Source organism: Microcebus murinus, chromosome 5, assembly GCF_040939455.1.
Source record: "Microcebus murinus isolate Inina chromosome 5, M.murinus_Inina_mat1.0, whole genome shotgun sequence".
Lineage (NCBI taxonomy): Eukaryota > Metazoa > Chordata > Mammalia > Primates > Cheirogaleidae > Microcebus > Microcebus murinus.
The window spans coordinates 107879469-107899375 of record NC_134108.1 but is presented as its reverse complement, the minus strand read 5'-3'; the positions used below and the strand labels follow the sequence as shown (position 1 = coordinate 107899375).

At 43.5% G+C, this 19907-nt stretch overlaps 2 protein-coding genes across 7 annotated transcripts in view; one reads left to right on the top strand and one right to left on the bottom strand.

Annotated features, from left to right (window-relative positions):
* The window catches only part of SLC26A8 (solute carrier family 26 member 8), a 69547-nt gene extending 54799 nt beyond the window's left edge, over positions 1–14748 (bottom strand). For all 3 annotated transcript variants that reach the window (XM_012746803.3, XM_012746804.3, XM_020286975.2), the window contains exons 1-3: positions 14129–14748; positions 7622–7811; positions 2575–2714 (exon numbers count right to left, since the gene is read on the bottom strand). In XM_012746803.3, the coding sequence (XP_012602257.1) occupies positions 2575–2714; positions 7622–7809 (328 nt within the window). In that variant the 5' untranslated portion in view covers positions 7810–7811; positions 14129–14748. The remainder of the gene's footprint in view (positions 1–2574; positions 2715–7621; positions 7812–14128) is intronic.
* Positions 14749–17545: 2797 nt separating this feature from the next.
* MAPK14 (mitogen-activated protein kinase 14) overlaps positions 17546–19907 on the top strand; it is a 74071-nt gene continuing 71709 nt past the window's right edge. For 2 of the 4 annotated variants that reach the window (XM_076003400.1, XM_012746810.3), the window contains exon 1: positions 18134–18897. In XM_076003400.1, the coding sequence (XP_075859515.1) occupies positions 18149–18897 (749 nt within the window). In that variant the 5' untranslated portion in view covers positions 18134–18148. Of the gene's footprint in view, positions 18075–18133; positions 18898–19907 lie in introns of those variants that run through there. The other 2 variants (XM_012746809.2, XM_012746808.2) reach the window with 2 other exon arrangements.

Genomic DNA, 19907 nt, shown 5'->3' with positions numbered 1-19907 from the left:
GAGATGTTAAATATTAATATAATTAATCATTAAGGAAATGCAAACTAAAACCATAATAAGATACCACTACATGCCTATCAGATGGCTAAAATAAAAAATAGTGACAACACCAAATGCTGGTGAAGATATAGCGCAGCTGGATCACTCATTAATTTCTAGTGGGAATGTAAAATGATACAGCCACTCTGGAAAACACATTGGCAGTTTCTCAAAAAGCTAAACATGCAACTCCTATATACTCCAGCAATTGCATTCCTGGACATTTATCCCAGAGAAATGAAGACATAACATTCATTTAAAAAACCTGCACATGAATATTCATAGTGCATATATTTGTAATAGCCCCAAATTGGAAACAACCCAGATATCCTTCCGTGGGTAAATGTTTAAATAAACTGTGGTACATCCATACCATAAAATACTGCTCAACAGTAAAATGTTATGAACAACTGATAAACACAACAACTTGAATGAATATCCAGAGAATTATGATGAGTGAAAAAAGCCAATCCCATTCAATGGCAGTGACTTTGTTTAAAAAAAAAAAAAAAAAAAAGCGAATCCCAGTGGGTCACACACTGTATGCCATTTACATAACTTTCATGAAATGACAAAATTATAGAAGTTAAGAATAGATTAGTAGTTGCCAGGGATTAAGGAAGGGGTGAGGACAGGAGGCAGGTGGAGGCGGCTATAAAGAGACAACATGAGGGGCCCTGGTGGTGGTGCAAATGTTCTGTGTCCTGACAGTAGCAATGTTGACATCCTGGCTGCAAGATTGAACTACAGTTTTGCAAGAGGTTACCACTGGGGAAACTGAGTAAAGGGTACATGGGTTCTGTTAATATCTGTAGTTTCTTACAAATACATGTGATTCTATAATTATCTCAAAATAGAAAGTTTAATTTAAAAAATACTGACAATATCAAGTGCTGATGGGGATGTGGAAGAAATGCAATTCCCATGAACTGCTGGTGGGAATGTAAAATGGTAGATAAGTCACTCTAGAAAACAGTTTGGCAGTTTCTTATAAAGTTAAACATGTACTTACCATATGACCAGCAATCCAACTCCACCCTAGTGAAATGAAAACTACGTTCACGCAAAAATCTGTACATGAATGTTCATAGCAACTTCATTTGTGACAGCCCAAAACTGGAAACAAAATGTCCATCAACAAACAAATGGATAAACAAACCGTGGTATATCTATATAATGGAATATTACTCAATAAAAATAAATAAACTCCTGATACACACAATAATTTGCATGAATCTCAAAGGTATAATGCTAAATGAAAGAAGCCAGCCCTCAAAATTTACATGCTGTATGACTCCATTTATATGATGTTCTCAAAAAGACAAAACTATGGTGATGGAGAGCAGATCAGTGGTTTCTAGGGGTTACAGATTGAGGGAGAATGTGACCAAAAAGGGATGGCACAAGACAGTTTTTGGGGTGGTGGGACAGTTCTGTATCCAGCTTGTGGTGGTGGTTACACAAACCTATACATGTGTTAAAATTCATAGAACTGTACACCAAAAGGAAAAAAAAGCCAACTTTATTGTATGATAATTTATAAATAAATAAAAATTTAAAAACTCATCCCTTTTCCCCAATTAACAGCCCTGTGCCAGAGTTGGATTTCAACTGCCCATTTGGTTGACCTCTTTTGTGATATCTACAACCTGCATGATCACAAGCTTTCATCTGCCTGGTGGGACCCAGAAGAATAGAGAAATGGAGGAGTTTAACGACTATCTAAAGAACTGTAAACTACTGTGAGCTAAGCATTAGTAAAACCTTTCCTCTTTCTCTGTAGACAAGTTTGATTTTGGATTAATTTTCTAGCTTTGTTTCCCTGGAAACCTAATAATGGTAGAACATCAGCTATGTTACCAGTCAGAATTGCTTATGGCAAAAATGAGCCCAAATAGTCCATGCTATCTGGACCAACATGACTGTGAAGGAATGGTGAATATCCAGAGGAAGGCCTACCTTTGGGTTTCTCTGAGCATAGTGACTCTTGTAACTGGACACATCCCTTGTGGACTCTGGAACCAATACTTATGGGACAATTACAAGAGTTGTTGATTTCTATTTGGAAAATGAGTTTTCTAAAGCCCAGATAGCTTCCACTCCTATCTGTGTAATCTTGTTGTCTTTCATCTGAACTGCCACTTGGGAGTCCACAGAAAAGGCACCGGATTGCTTGTCACCTGCTGGAGAGACACTGGCATGCTGTTTCCCACCCTTCCCCTTACAAGTAAAAGCAATGCCAAGTGAGATGCACTGTAGTCATGAATATGAAATGACAGGTTAAGGAAGAAATGACCAGGAGTGGGTGCTGCAAATACTCTGGAAAGCATTCAGGGGTCTAAACTAAACAAAACCTTTTAGAACCACTCTGGAGGGTTTGGAAATCTGGCAGGTAAGGGAACAAATAGTAATGATGTGAAGGAAATTCACATTTTTCTCTCTTCATCTAGCACAAGCAATTTTTTACCCTGGGCAAATGGACAGGATCTGATATACTGTCTTGGATGAATAAAAGCAGATTTGTATCTTCCTTACCTTGGGGAACTTGCACAAGGCCAACACTTAGACCAGCAAGTAAGTCTCCAAGAAGCCAATACTTGAATCGATACATACACATCCATTCTAGGAAGGGAAATATGGTAAGCATGCATCTTAGGAACCTGTGCCATGAACAGCTGTGAGAGAGAAAAGCAGAGACTTGATTAGGTTCTCCCAAGAAAATGCCCACATAGCCAAGAAAAGGCATAGTACATAATCCTTCTTCCCATATGGCAGTTTCTCATCAGCACTGACATTTTGACATATTAGCCCAGATAATTCTTTGTTGTGGGCTGCCCTGTGCATTGTGGGATGTTTAGCAGCATACTGGTCTCTACTCACTTTAACTGGTACTGGGGATACCAGTAGCACCCCCTCCCCCAGTTGAGACCACTAAAAATATCTCCAAACATTCCCTGGGGGAAATAAATCACCTCAGATTCAGAAGCAGTGCTGTGTGTATGCACGAACTAAGCCTTATACACTCAGCATACAATCAGTTCTATGTTTTCATAGGATGTTTGGAAAGAATTAAACCTACCAATTTTCCCTTAGAAAAATGGACTGTTATTGGTGAGGACAGTGTTTTGAGATGTGAGACTGATGGGGGGGGGGTGGTTAACACATTTATATCATTCCCATATACTAAAATTTTTACCAAACATTAACTCTGTCTGGCTTTGACCTGTGATATGTAGAAATTTATATAAAATATGGAATATGAAGTTCTGCATAGTCACGTAAAGAAATAGTTTTATGAAGTATTATCCTTAGACCCAATGAATCTGAACTCAGTACAGTTTCGTTCCCCAGCAGACATGTGGCAATGGGCAGAGACATTTTTGATTCTCATGACTGTCATCTAGTGGATAGAAACTAAACATCCCATATTGCACAGGACATTTCTCCACAAGAAAGGATTTTCTGGTCTAAAATGTCAATGGTGCAGAGATTAAGAAAACCTACTTCAACCTTTAGGTCATCCAAGACAGCAGAATCACCATCAGTCAATCAGTAAAAACAATTTGTTTCTAAACTGCTTTTTGTTCTTTACCTTTTAGCATGGGTAAAAGCAGATGATGAAGATTTTTCATGTATGAGCCGAGCTAGATAATTGGGATTTGACTGTAACAACAAATATAACTGTAAAGTATGCAGGGCTAAGACATGTGCTCAGAAAAGAAGTTATATAACATATGTTAGACTCTCACAACTACGAGCATTACTATCCCTGATTAAGGCTAAATAAATGTGACTTTGCCAAGGTCACGGGAATACGTGTGAGAAGAGCTGGGGCTAGAAACCAGGTCTTCTGATTTCTAGTTCAACGATCTATCCATTCTACTATCTCCACAATTCCTCTCGCCAGCTGTTAATATTCTGCTTAGGAGCCAGGAGCAGGACTATTGGTTTGGAAGGAATTGTCACATTGCTATCTATTCTTAGGAGAGTCCCCGGGTGTGAGGCAGGTATGCTATTCAACAGTAGGGTCACACAAAGTGTGTTCTTTCTGATTATGAGCCTCTATGGAGGAGAGGAGAGCATGGCACAGGGACACTTTGTTCCTTCACCTGGTTCGTTTCCCCTCCTCTCCATTGTCTCTTTGCCAGCAGCTCTAGGCAGAGTCATCAAAGCTCTTAGGCATGGTTGAAAAATACAATGCACAGGGAGTGATAAGGCTCTAATAGGAATAAAGGAGGGAAAAGGAGGAATAGAAGTTGAAGCTTATGGGGAAACAGTATTAGCATGTTGACATGAATCTGGATTTTAGTTAAGGCTTCTTAAAAGTGAGGAATGTAAGAGTCAATATGAAAGCACGGGGGAGATTTTGATAAGAAAGGGAGTCTTTGTAGTTGCTAACAGGAAGAACATGAGGGAAGAGATAAGAGAGTTTCTGCAGAAAGGAAGAGATGGAGTTAAAAGATGATTTACTAAAAAAACCCCCACAACCATTTATTTAGTGTTTTCTATTTCCTAGGTGCTTTCCAAATATATACTCTATAAATCCTCATAGTCACTTGCTGAGGTAGGTGCTATAATCATGCTCATTTTACAGATGAGGAAACTGAGACACAGTAGGATTGAATAGCTTACCTAAGGTCACACAGCTGGGAAGCAGCAGAACTGGAATTCAAAACCAGACAGATTGGCCTCAGAATCATGTTCTTAACCAATGTGCTGTGCTACCTTTCTGGTTAAAATTCAGAAGTAGAGAGAACTGTAAGATTGATTTATTGATTTATTATAGAGACAGGGTCTCACTATTATGCCCAGGATGGTCTTGAACTCCTGGCCTCAAGCAATCCTCCTGCCTCGGCCTCCCAAAGTGCTAGGACTACAGACGTGAGCCGCTGTGCTCAGCTGAGAACTGTATGTTTTAGACGTAGAGAACAAGAACTGCTACAAAGCCCATGGGAGGCAGAATGGGTCAGATTGAAGTGTCCAGATGGCAAGGCTAAGGAATGTTGAGGGGAGTTAGGTTGAAATTTCTATAGAAATACTTAAGTATAATGAGGGTAAAGTTAGAAAAGTAAAGTTAGTAAAGTTTGCAGAGACAAAGCCAATGGGATCCCCAAATTCCCTCTTTGGGAATATGTCCCCTTACTGATCCTGCAGCAGAGGAAATGAGAGGACTGGGGAGGGTCATCCAAGACCGCAACTTGCAAAAGACTGAATATGGACAAAGGAGCAAGGCTTAGGGAGGGGAGTGTCTGTGTGGAGGCCCTCCTCGCCGTCACCAACACATGCCAGCTGGGTGGTAGACCAGGGGACGAGAGGAACTAATAGACCAGTGCGTAAGGACAACTTGAGTAATTAGGATTAGTGCCATGATGTAAGTCACAAAGGATTCTTAACCTGAGGGGCCTGTAGATATCAGGGATGCATGTGAACTTAGGTAGAAAAAGATACCTTCATTTCTCCAACCTCTAACGGATATTTAGCATTTCCTTCAATTATGAATGTTGACAACAAACCACGGTAGTATCAGCAGAACTTGACTTTGTCACCGGTAGAAATCACAAATATTTTTTATATTACATTACAATTTTTACAGATATCTTGAAATACTATTTACATTCATCACTACTTTTAAATTATGGTAGTTATTAGATCGACATTATTAAATAACATAATTTGGGGATTTTCATAGTTTGATAACTATATTTTAATGTCATGGTTTCCCTTATAATCCTATTTATTTTATATATTAAAAATTATTCTGGCCAAGACCATTTAAAAGGTAAAGAATAGTCTCTTCAACAAATTGCACTGGGAAAACAGAATATCCGCATGCAAAAGAATGAAGCTGAACCATTATCTTACAGTATATAGAAATTAATTCAAGATGGATCAAAAAGCTAAACTTAAGAGCTAAACTATAAAATTCTTAGAAGAAAACAGAGATGAAAATATGTATGATCTTGAATTTGACAAGTTTCTTAAATATGACACCAAAGTCCAGGCAACAAGAGAAAATATAAATTGGATTTGATCAAAATTTAAAACTTTTATATATACAAATGACACAATCAACAGAGTGAAAAGACAGCCTACAGAATGGGAGAAAATATTTACACATTATATGAGATCTACAAACTCATATCTGATAAGATTTTAACATCCAGAATATATAAAGAACTACAACTCAATAATCAAAAAGACAAAGCTAATTTAAAAAAGGCAAAGGAAATGAATAGACATTTCTATTGACTGACCACTAAACCACATGAAAAGATGTTCATTGTCTTTAGTCACTAGGAAAATGCAAAAAAAAAAAAAAACAAAAGCAAGAAAGCACAATGAGAAACAGTTTCATACCTACTGGATTGGTGAGAATAAAAAAATGGAAAGTAAATGTTGGAGAGCATGTGGAGAAATTGTAAGTTGCCAATAGGAAAGTAAAATGGTGCAGCTGCTGTGGAAAACAGTTTGGCAGCTCCTCAAAAACTTAAACATCGAATTTCCACGATTCAACAATTTCACTCCCTAATCCTTTCAGGTATATCCTGAAAAGAATCGAAAATGGATTCAAACAGATCTCCTATGCCAATGTCCAGAGCAGCATCATTCACAATTTCTAGAAGATAGAAGCAACCTATGTGTCCATTAACAAAGGAATGAATAAACAAAATATGGTATATAAATACAATGGAATATTATTCAGCCATAAAATGAAAGGAAGTACTGCTACATGCTAAAATGGGGATAAACCTTGAAAACATTATGCTAAGTGAAAGAAGCCAGACACAAAAAGACAAACATTGTGTGATTCCACTTAAAATGAAATAGCTAGAATAGGCAAATTCATAGAGACGGAAAGTAGAAGAGAGGTCACTAGGGGCTGAGGGGAGGGGGGAATGGGGAATTATTGCTTAACAAGAGTTTCTGTTTGAGGTGATGAAAACGTTTTAGAAATAGATAGTGGTGATGGTTGCTCAACATTGTGCATGTCAATAATGCCACTGAATTGTATACTTAAAAATGGTCAAAATAGCCAATTTTATGTTATATATATTTTACTACAATAAAAAAATAGTAATTAAAATTATTCTGAGAAGAGGTTCATTAGCTTCATCAGATTGCTAAAAGGTTCATAGCACAAAAGCAGGCTAAGAGCCCGGAACCGTGGGCCCCAGCGGGTCACAGGGAGGGTCAGAGGGGGCGGTGGTACGTTCCATGTTTACGACCATGAGTACTCCGTGGGCACTGCTGGGATGTGTGGTCAGAAGGATCGCATTCTGCTACCATGAATTAGTCCTTCATGGCTGTCTTATTTTTGTCAGGAGACTGGTAATGGTGGTTAATCAAACAATGTATTTATGAAATTTCATCCCTAGATATTGTGGGGATAGCCAAGGTCTTCATGCCCAAGAAGTTACAATCAAAAAGCCACAAAAAACAACTGAAGAAAAATTACACAATACACTGCAGAGTTTGGATGCCACGAGTTCAGAGAAAGAAGACAGAAGTGGGCACCAAAGGAGTCAAGTTGGGTTTCGGTCCTGCCTGGCTTGGTGGCAGCTGAATGAGTGGACACACGCACCGGCACTGGACATGGTGTTTGACGGTGGTGATGTTGATGTCCACGTTCCCAGAGCTAGAGAGCCTCCTTTTGTGTTTCTGTTGAAAGGTCTCCTCATTGTACACGTCTCGCTTAACATCATAGACATAAGAATTCTGCCTGTGTTTAGAGCTGGCAGCAGAAATCACGCTCCTCTCTCCTTGCATCATTCCTGGATAAACGGAAAGAGATCAAATAAAAAACAATTAAAAAAATCTAGATCCTTAGTACATTTTTAAGGAAATAAAATTTCTATATAATGATTTGTGTGTGTGTGTGTGTGTGTGTAAGACAAGGTCTTGTTCTGTTGCCCAGGCTAGAGTGTAGTGGTGTCTTCATGTTCACAGCAACCTCAAACTTCTGTGCTCAAGCGGTCCTCCTGCCTCAGCCTCCTGAGTAGCTGGGACCACCACACCCAGCTAATTTTGGGGTATTTTTGTACAGACAGGGTCTTACTATGGTGCTCAGGCTGATCTTGAACTCCTGGCCTCAAGTAATCCTCCCCCCTCAGCCTCCCAAAGTGCTAGGATTACAGAAGTGAGCCACTGCACCTGGCCTATATAATGATATTTTATACTTGCATAACATGTTTCAGTTTTACAAAACTCTTTCTCAATGCTATACAATTTTATGTGTATTATTCTCATTTTCCAAATGGAGAAAGCAAAGCCCAGAAGTTTAAACAGTCTTGGTTGTCTATTATAATAATAATTACAGCCAGGACTAGAACCCAGGTGTCCTGCTATGAAGCTTAGTTTTCTTTATAGTTAACTGTGTTGTTGTTGTGTTGCAGGAAAATGATTAAGAGGTAAAAGTCAGTATTAATCACCAATTTTCACTGAAATTGCTAAGGGTTAAGTGCTCGATACAGAGTCTTCTAACTCATTCTCTATTGAAAATGGCATCCATCATTATCCCTTCACCTTTGACTTTTCTTCATAGCACTTGCCAGCACCTGATTCAATATTTATCTGTTTGTCCACTGTCTGATTCCCCTACGAAATGTAAGCTCAGGAGGCAGGACTTTGACTGTTCATGGCTGTATTCCCAGGGCTCAGAAGAGGGCCTTCCACTTATCAGGCCCTCAGTAAATGTTTCTTGAATGACTGTCAAGTATCCAGTTAGTGGTGTACAGCTGCAGCAGAAAAAGCAGTGCACAGGATGTCAGGGGATTAGTCCTGGCTTATTTTCTGACTAGCTATATAATTGAGGGCAAGTTTCTTAGAAACTGAGTCTCAGTTTCCTTATCCATGAAATGACATGGTTGGACAGCATGATCTCTAAGGGTCACTTTAAGACTTTTTTTCCTTTCTTTTTTTTTGGACAGGTCTCAGTCTGTCGCTCTGACTAGAGTACAGTGGTGTTCTCATAGCTCGCTGTAACCTCTAACTCCTGGGCTCGAGTGATCCTCCTGCCTCAGCCTCCCAAGTGGCTGGGGCTAAAGGCTTGTGCCATCACACCTGGCTAATTTTTCTACTTTTTGTAGAGATGGGTGTCTTGCTCATGCTCAAGCTAGTCTCGAACTCCTGACCTCAAGCAATCCTCCTACCTTGGCCTCCCAAAGTGCTAGGATTATAGGCATGAGGCACCTAGGCACACTTAAAGCTTTAAAGATCTTTATTGTCTTGTTCTTTTAAAGGAATGATAAGGTAGAGTTAATGAGAGTAGAGAGGGATTCATCTCTGGGACACAGTATAATCATTCTTAATAATCTGTGTTTTTAAGTAATAAAACAGGCATAAATTCTAAAAATTCTTCCACATAAATGTAAAAAAATATATACATATATATATATATCAAACACTTGTAAAATACACTGGTAAACACCCAAATTACACAGATTATACAAATAGTTCTTTTATGGATGATGCTGCAAATAAGTTTAATGTGTTAGCAACTTTGTTTTCCTTCAGAATGATCATGTATCATCATCATCATCATCATCATCATCACCACTGTTTATTAAGCACTTATATGCCAAGCACTGTGTTAGATTTTTTTCATGAGTTTATTTGAATTTATGACTTTATTTCATTAAACTCTCACAATTATTTCCCCCCATTTTACAGGTGATGAAACTGAGGTTTTAGACAAGTTAAGTAACTGGGCCATACTTGCATATTTTATTTTTACCCTCAAAGCATTGAGTAGCAGTAGTATGGTGTATAACATCCATTAACTAAAGATCACAAATTCACTAAAGCAGTGAGAAGGTGATTGGGGAATACAGAAGAGGAAGGGAAAGGCATTTTACAGTATATCACTTAAGAGAATTAGTACCTCATGTCTTTTACAAAAAGAAAATGAGGTAGAACTATTTAAAAGAATTATAAGGAACAGTTTCTCCTTTCTTCCTTCACTCATGGGAATATCGACCCAGTCTTCCTTACTTTCCCCATGTAATCTTCCAATGCACTTCCATTACGAGAGTATATTTGATTCTGGCAACCTAAAAGAGCCTAATTAACCTCCTAATTATAAAACTACTGGCCAGGCATGGTGGCTCACACCTGTAATTCTAGCACTCTGGGAGGCTGAGGCAGGAGGATTGCTTGAGGCCAGGAGTTTAAGACCAGCCTGAGCAAGAGTGAAACCCCATCTCTACAAAAAATAAAAAAATTTAGCCCGGCGTGGTGGCATGTGCCTATAGTCCCAGCTACGCTGGAGGCTGAGGTAGGAAGATTGCTTGAACCCAGAGGTCTGAGGTTGCAGTGAGCTATGATCATGCCGCTGTACTCTAGCCTGGGTGACAGAGTGAGAATTTGTCTCTAAAAAAAAACCAAAAAACAAAAAAAACTCTATTCTGGGTCAGATTGAGGGTCTAGAATGCAGAATTTTGTTCTGAAAATGGCACTAGGGCAGGGCTGGTGTGAAGCAGGCAACATGTGAATCAAGGAGCGGCAGGAACAGTGGGGATTGGCAAAGGTGGCAGCAGCTACTTAGCTCTAGCATTGTTGCCATGGGTCAATGCAGGGCCCAGTATGACCAGACCTGGTCTTTTCTAGGGGAAGCCATAATGCTAGATTTTCATGTGGAATCTTCTGACTTTTAAACGTTGTCAATTACTTCATATATATTTAAAAACATAGTACACATCTAACAAAACACCTCTCCAGGCTGGATTTTGTCTTAGGATCAACGGTCTTTGACCTCAGTATCAAGAGACTTGTTGGGGCAGGTCGAGGTGGCTCACACCTATAATCCTAGCTCACCGGGAGGCCGAGGCAGGAGGATCACTCAAGGTCAGGAGTTCAAGACCAGCCTGAGAAAGAGTGAGACCGTGTCTCTATTAGAAATAGAAAAAAATTAATTGGCCAACTAAAAAGATATAGAAAAAATTTGCTGGGCATGGTGGTGCATGCTTGTAGTCCCAGCTACTCAGGAGGCTGAGGCAGGAGGATCGCTTGAGCTCAGGAGTTTGAGGTTGCTGTGAGCTAGGCTGATGCCACGGCACTCTAGCCAGGGCAACAGAGTGAGACTCTGTCTCAAGAAAAAAAAAAAAAAAAAGAGAGAGAGACTTATTGAAGACACAAAAATATCCTCATCTCCTCCCATTACAAATTAGTTTAACTCCTAAGAATTTCTCTCTGTTGAAGTTGAAGTATTTATGTTTTCTGTTATTGTGCCCTTTGGAAGTATTATATCCCATTTGTTCACTTATGGAAAGTAGTATTTCATTTTATTATCTTCAATTTATGTTGTTTATATTTCAAGAGGTGGCCCCATCTACTAGACTAGAATTTGTTGAGTCTGCTTTTTTTTCACAATTTTATAAATTTCTATCATATCCACTCTTGGCCTTCATTTGTTTCAGACTGAAGAATGCTGCTTCACCTGTGGTCAATTAATTTAGTGTTCCACAACGTTTGCTGAATGCCGTGTGTTCTAGGGATACAAAAGAACGAGGACTCTACGATTTGGTAAAATAAAAATACCAAAATGTCATATACTGCTGTAAGAGTTTAGAGGTGGGAAAGACAGGAATTAACACTTATTGCTGGCCTGCCATCCAATAGTTTTGTCCCACGCATCCTCTATCTCCAGAGGTAGGTACTATCTTCCTGATTATGATTATACTCATTTTACCGATGACTTTAGTGAGTTCCTCTGAGTCATACAGCAATTAAATAAATAGAAGAGCTAGAATTTGGATATGGTCTTTCTGATTCCAAAATAGATGCCACATTCAAATACCATGCGACCCCTCCTACAGAGTGGGATTAATACCTCTGGCCTGGAGGGATGGAGAAGGCCTCCTGGGCAAGATATGATTTGACATTCATCTCAAATGGGGGCAGGGAAGAAGAACAGGTATTTCAGGGAGAGAACAGGATAAAATTACAGAGATAATGTAAGGCAAGTAATTCAACTGACCTGAGTAAAGTTAGTGTTAAGCCCAAAAAAGTAGGTTGAGACCTGTTCCTGGAGGGTCTTGAATACTGTGTTGAAGCTGAACTTTCGAGCTAGTTAAAGTCTTTGAGCAGGAGTAGTAATATGAAGAGATGCACTTTGGGAAGACGAATTGTGTCAGTGCTATGGTCTAGAGCTGTGTTGTCCAGTATGGTAGCCATTGGCTACATGTGGCTATTTAAAGTTAACTTAATTAAAATAAAGCAAAATAAAAAATTCTGTTCCTCACTTGCACTAGCTACATTTCAAGTGCTCAATAGCCACATGTGCCTAGTGATTACCGCACTGGACAGCACAGATATAAAACATTTCCATCATCACAGAAAATTCTACTGCACAGTGCTAGAACTATGAGAGACTAAGGCAAAAAAAACCAGTAGAATACCATTAATTACAGTAGTCTAGGGGAGAGGTTATCAAGTCATAAACTCCTGGCTCCAAAATGAGGATGCTAGGAGAGGCAGGTGACAATCTGTTCTTAAAGGACTTATCAAATGTCTGGGTAAAGGCAGCAGGGGAAAACACATGATTTCCTTATTATTTTTTTTAGCAGTCTTCTTAGAGTTTCTCCAATTCCACTATGTCTTTCTTGATTTCATAGAAACCCCTGTGGCTCATTTTCATGTACTAGAAGGACCTTTACCAACATGATGCAATGGCCTGAAGCTCCTGCTGTCAAGTAGGTCCCACCTAGCAAGATCTACTGAATTAGAAACTCTGTGGGGTGGGCCCCAAAGTCTGTTTTAAGAAGCTCTTTAAGCTAGGCATGGTGGCTCACGCCTGTATTCCCAGCAGTTTGGGAGGCTGAGGCGGGAGGATGGCTTGAGGCCAGGAATTCAAGACTAGCCTGGAAAACAATTTGAGACCTTGTCCCTCAAAAAAAAATTTGTTTTTTAACTGGGCATTGTGGTGTACCCATAGTCCCAGCTATTTGGGAGCCTGAGGCAGGAGGATCGCTTGAGCCCAGGAGTTTGAGGTTGCAGTGAGCTATGATGATGCCACTGCACTCTAGCCTGGGTGAAAGAACAAGACCCTGTCTCAAACACAAACAAACAAGCAAACAAACTAACAAACAAACAAAAAGCTCTCCAGGTGATTCTGATACAAAATAAAGTATGAGGAGCTCTTTCACCACCACCCCCAACTACCCTTATCCATCCATCTATCCAGATTCATTTACATAATCTTTGTTTAGAATATTTTAAATGCTAAGAATAAAAAGTTTAAATATAATCCAATTTTCTGACTTGACCCAATAGATGTGAAATCCCGAAAACTAGTGTAGTTACAAGAATATCTTTCTCTGATATTATCTTTTATATGTTTTCTATAATCATGGAAAGGCAAAATTTCAAAATAAGCATTTGTAATTTCCATCAGAAACAACCCTTAGCCTGTTACTACATAAGTTTTTTATGGAGGATGTATTGTGAGTATAGAAAAGGCATAAGCAAAGAGCGATGCCTTTGGTATCTGTTAGTCACTGCCTAGTGTCTGGGGGCGACTGATAAGGAGATAGTCCTCTAGCCGATGACCATAGGATACATAAGCACAGGAAAACCACCTTCGATGCAACGCGGTGACAGTAATGTCAACAAGGTGTGTTGGAGCGATGTTCATTACTGGGATGGGGTGTTGGAGAAGGCTTCACAAGGGGACACTGACTCATAAATAGCATTTGACCGGGAAAGAAAGGGGCAAGCGGGTGAGGGGTGGGGCTCACTCAGAAGGAAGAGAATGAACAGAAAGCAGTGAGGTCTGAAGGGACCGGAGCAGCCGTCAGGCCTCCGGAGGAGAAGGATGGCATGGGGTCCAGACCAGTTCTGGGGCGAATTTGAAAGCATCCAGCTTGCAAAACGCACGCACTGTCTCTTGTCATTGCCGTTCCACGTGGCCTTTCAAAGCAGAGACAACGCCCGAGAGAGAAGCTCCCAGGGACGACCGTCATCCACTCATTCCACAGTGTGGACCGAGCAAGGCGCCCCGCCCTGCCCCAGGGCCCGCGCCGGAGCGCACGGCGGGGACCCGCCGCTCACTCCCCGCAGCCCCGGCTCCCAGCCGTCTCCGCCAGGGGCTCACCTCGTCCCCGACCGGTCGGGACCGCGGGCGCCGGGGGCTCACAGGGCTCCGGGGCGGCTGGCAGCGCTGCGGTCGCGACGCGGCGGTTCCCGAGCCGTTACGGCCTCCCCGCGGCGTTCCGGGCGGGCGGGGCGCAGGAGTCGGAGGAGGCGCCGACGGCAAGGGGAGCATGAGGAGCCGCGCTGGAGAAGGCGGAGGGGTGCCTGGGCGTCCTCCCCGTTCCTGGGCCACGGGAGCCCCTGGTACCTGTGGTACACCTGGGTACCTGTGGTACACCTGGGTACCTGTGCCACCAGGCCCCTACTCTCTGAGGTTTTACCATTGATTGAGGGCCTAGTTGGTCCCAGGCCTCGTGCCTGCACTGCCCCTAAGGCAGTTCTCTTAAGTGTCCCGACACCCAGTCCGTTCAGATGAGGCATTAGGAAATGGAAGCTTGGAGGGTCGCCGAGGCTTGCAGCCCTGGGCTTTCTGCCCCGCAAGCCTGGCTCTCCCACTGGACGTCACCCTCCTGCACACTGTCCTGCTCTGCAGGCGCACATAACCTCTGCATCCGCCCCCTTTGTCCTCCGCAGGGAAGCTCTGTCCCTGTCACGCCTCTCATTACATTTCGTATTCCTGCTTGGCCCCATTGCAGTTTTGCGCTTGTTTTTTGATTACTGTCTTAATGTCTGACTTACTATTGACTTTATGTATTCCTTTTCGTAAATTGTCTCACCCGTACGAGGGCAGGGATGTTTATCTCTTGCATTAACTGTTGTATCGTCTGTGCCTAGAACAGTGGGGTGGAAGTATTCAATAAATGTGAGTTGAATGATTGCCCTCCCGTTGCTGGTAAACTCCACAAAGGCAGCAATTTGTGGTTTTTAATCAGCTTTCTATCAGAAGTGCCTGGCACCTAGTAAGGCATTTCATACACATTGGTTGAATGAGTGAATGAATGTACTGCATACTTCATCTTTACCCTTTCATTCACCCTCACCTCATCATCCCAATTGTTGGATAAATATGTGCATTTCTTAGGATTCCTGCTTTCAAGCTTCCTCCTCACTCCTTGTATCCATCTACTTATTTCCTTGAGTCCCCACTCCCACCCCTTATTTCTCTACAGTCATGATTTTGCTCTCATATGCCCCTTCACCCTCCATTGCTTCTTAGAAAGTTCTCTAACCCACAGTTAGCTTGGAACATTCTCAAGCAGTATGTCTTTGTAGGCAAGAATCCAGGCTAGGCCGGGCTAGGTGGCTCCCACCTGTAATCCTAGCACTCTGGGAGGCTGCGGTGGGAGAATCGATAGAGCCCAGGAGTTTGAGGTTGCAGTGAGCTATGATGATGCCACTGCACTCCAGCCTGGGTGACAGAGACTCTGCCTTTAAAAAAAAAAAAGAGAGAGAGAGAGAGAGAATCCAGGCTAAGCCACATTGGATCCAAAATCACCCACAACACTGTTTTTCGGTTTTATATTGTTTTCTTTAAGGAGAACCAAAGATTCTGTTAAATTGAGATCCTCTTAAACTGAGAGCATGGTCATTGCTCATAATTTTTTCAACAAATATTTATGGGGTACATCTCATGTTCTAAACACCATGCTAGATGCTGGGACAAGATAGACAAAGTCTGAGCCCTCCAAGGAATTATAGCACAAAAGAGAATAGTCATGGGAAGCAATGAGAAGTGTCCTGGCATTGGCCCTATCTATTCCAATAAGACAGAATTCAATTCTTCTGTTCATTGTGACAAGCTGTAGCATAGGCATAGCTTGATAATAGTGGGTGCAAGTATGGGATTATAACACCCTACCCATTCACATTTATTATCTTGTTCAGTTTTTACAAATTACCCCATTAGGTGGGAATGTAGGGCAGGAATTCTCTTGCAGAAGCTGGAACTAAAGTGTAAGAAAGGTCAATTGATTTGCCTAAATGCGACATTGCACAACCACACCCTGCCCTATTCTCCTTGCTCAGAGAAGCATGAGTTAAATGGTTAAGATCCTCTTCACTGGATGGCTCTTCTGGGCAGGAATCAGTTTCAAACCTTCTATGTAATGGTTTTTAAAATGCTTCTCAAAGGGAGGTATCAGAGACTTTCCTGAATCAGAACCATCTGGGATGTGTTCTAAAAATACACTCTTGATGTCCATGTACCCAATTAGACTCCCTGTGGGTCTTGGGAATCTGCATCTTAAAGTCCCAGGGTGATTCTTCACATAAAAGTTTAAGAACTGCTAGAAGAGTTTGGGTGGAAAAACTCAGCTTTGATGCAGGGTTAATATTTTCCTTTGGGACAGATTTCATCAGAATTCCAAAGAGTAAGCAACAGCTTTCTGGCCAGAACCTGTTTCTTTTTTATGCAAGTGTTATTTGGCAATTGGGGGTTCCATTGAGCAGGTGCTCCGCTCCTGGTGAATGCTTGCAGTTCAAAAAAAAAAAAAAATATATATATATATATATTGTTTTTTCTTTTTTTGAGACAGAGTCTCACTCTGTTGCCCCGGCTAGAGTGAGTGCTGTGGCGTCAGCCTAGCTCACAGCAACCTCCAACTCCTGGGCTCAAGCGATCCTGCTGCCTCAGCTCCTGAGTATCTGGGACTACCTACAGGCATGCACCACCATGCCCAGCTAATTTTTTCTATGTATTTTTAGTTGGCCAATTAATTTCTTTTTAATTTTAATAGGGGAGGGGGGGTTGGGCGTGGTGGCTCACACCTGTAATCTGGGAGGCCGAGGCGGGCGGACCGCTCAAGGTTAGGACTTCAAAACCAGCTTAATCGAGACCCCGTCTCTACCAAAAATAGAAAGAAGTTAATTGACCAACTAAAAATATATATAAAAAAAATTAGCCGGGCATGGTGACGCATGCCTGTAGTCCCAGCTACTCAGGAGGCTGAGGCAGGAGGATTGCTTGAGCCCAGGAGATTGAGGTTGCTGTGAGCTAGGTTGACACCACAGCACTCACTTTAGCCTGGGCAACAAAGTGAGACTCTGTCTCAAAAAAAAAAAAAAAAATAGAAACAGGGGTCTCGCCCTTGCTCAGGCTGGTCTCGAACTCTGGACCTTGAGCGCTCCTCCACGCCTCGGCCTCCCAGAAGACTAACATTACAGGAGTAAGCTACCACGCCCTGCCTCCAACGATCTTTTGGCTCTTTTCTCCACACCCTATTTGTCACTATCGCTTTCCACGGAGCCAGGCATTAGCCCCCCCGACCACGGTGGGGCGCACGCGATGCGTGTCACCCTCTTATCCCTTCCTTCCTCTGTCTGCCTTCGCGCCCTTAAGGAGAACAGTTCCTGGGAGTTTCTGCCTCTGGTCTCCAGTTGTTGCTCTCTTCTCGCGAGAACTGCTCCTCCCGTTCTCTCCCCACACAAACCCCCTCCCGTGGGCAGGTTCCATATTGGGTAAAGTCCCAGCTCGCGGAGAGTCTCGGAGCTGTTATCGCGAGAGTACGGCGGGAGGCTCCTGGTCGGGGCTCTGCAACCGCGACCACTGGAGCCTCAGCGGGCGCAGCAGCTGGAGCGAGAGCCCAGCGACGCGGCCCGGAGTCGGCCTGGTGGGACGAGGGTGCAGGGAGGCTGCAGCGGGCGCAGCCTTGAGCCCCGGGGCGCGCCCCTGCCCTCAGCCGGGCTCGCGCCCGTCGCCGAGGCTAGTCGAGCCGCTGCAGCTGTCAGGGGCCGCGCGCGCGGGAGTGTGCGGGGTCGCGGCAGCCGCACCTGCGCGGGCGACCAGCGCCAGGTCCCCGCCCGGCCGGGCGGGCGACGAGGGCCGGGGAGCGGGTGCGGGTGCAGGCGGGGGCCCGCAGGGCCACCTCCTCGCCCCGCAGCTGCCGCTGGAAAATGTCTCAGGAGAGGCCCACGTTCTACCGGCAGGAGCTGAACAAGACGATCTGGGAGGTGCCCGAGCGGTACCAGAACCTGTCCCCGGTGGGCTCCGGCGCCTACGGCTCGGTGTGGTGAGTGTCGTCGCCCGGCCGGGTGGGCGGGGGTGGTACCTCCCGCCGAGGCCCAGGCCTGCCCCCGCTCAGCGATGCGCCCAGCGGCAGGAATTTTCCTGGGGAGGGCATTGCTGCGGCTTGGAGCCCTGCCTGCCGTGCGCCCTGCACCCCTGCACCCCTCAGCCTGCACGCGCCGGAGTGTGGTCCACCGTGCAGGGCTGGGTCCTGTGGGAGCAGACGGAGGTGCTGGAGCTCGGCGCCGGCTCTGCCCTGCGCGCTCCCCTGTGGGGCTGCTGCTCGGGCGGGCGCCGGGGGTGGGGGGCGGCTTCCTGGGGTCTCCCGCCGGCGCGGAGCGCTGGGTTCCTCTCGCCCGGCGCGCCCGCCGCGGGGCAGCGGAGCCCGTCTCTGAGCAGACGGTCGCGGCGGGCTGCCGGGGGAGCAGAAGGGCGAGCCGGGCCGGGGCTGCGGTCGTCCGAACAGAGCTGCCGGGAAGGAAGCTCTCTCCCGGCTGCTTTGCGGACCTCTGCCGCAGTCCCGTTTTGAGAAGCGTCCTTTTTGAATTAGCAGCGACCCGTAGAGCCGAAAATGCCGACTTTATCTCGCTTAGCGCCGTGCCAGCTCGAGTGGTGCGCTTCCGATCCGGCGAGAGCGCGTTTCCTTCCCGCGGAGGCGGGGGCTGCTGGCCGCGAGGGCGCAGCTCGGGGGGCTGGCGGCTCGCCGGTCGCTCGCAGCCCACCGCTGTCCAAGTATTGTTTGGCAAGCCAGTTTTCTCACTTGGAGCCAGAGCTTCAGATCCGTTGGGCGCCTTCAAGATCGAAAAAGTTACTAGCAGTGCTGGGAGGTATTATAATATTTTTTAATTGAGATAATTCCTATGAAAACTGTGTTTTTAAAGTCCCTTAGGGAGTTTGCAGGGAATTATCTACATTTGTGGCCTGGGGTACACGATGGTTTTCATAAGGATATGGAACATTTAGAAAGGGAAGGGAAGAGATACTTTTCAGCTTTAATTTGCACCGTGTGTTTTAAATGAAATGGGTGCCGCAAAATTTCCGGACCTGGAATATTTGTTCCCCAACTTGCAAGGTTTTACACACTGCATTTTAGCTTTTATATAATTTGAGAGCTCCTGATCTGAAACTAAATATCAGATTTAACTGTTAGATTTTTCTCTGCTTTAGTCGTTTATGTTGTATGCATTGTGCGAAAAGGGGCTCGTGAAAAGAATTTTTGTTTTAGAACAAATTCCAGGCTTGTGGATTCGTTAATCTTTAAATATGATTCCTGTGTTCCTTAAAGTCACATCATGAATTTCCTGTTTGGTAGAATCTTCTGGGTAACAGAGATTGTGCAATTGTGTCCAGCAATGGATCATATTGCACTTTATAGTTCAGGCTGCTCGAGTTATATTGCAGATGGCACCATACTTGACATCTTTCTCTCATTTTACAGCATGGCTGTTTATAAAAGGAATTTGTAGCATTTGACATTCATTATATATAGTCTCAATTTGCAAATTTTCAAAGATGTATTTGGATCATTGCTCTTTTGATACTTAATAGCTCATTAATATCCTTCCATTTTTCATTCTTGAATTGACACATTAATTTCTGTAGTATCAGGTTTTTTTCCCCAATGCTGTTTAAACTTTAATGGAGTGATACAGCAGAATAACTCAACTATAAGGAGTTTGAGTGAACTTGAATAGAACTGCTTGCAAGGTTTCCCCACTCTTAGTGTGACTAATGCTGCACTGGAACTGAAGACCCAGATTTGTAGTAGAGTGCCATTAAAATTAACTCCACATTTCTTCAGTGCTGTACTTTTTGTATGGACGCTAGTAGTAGTATC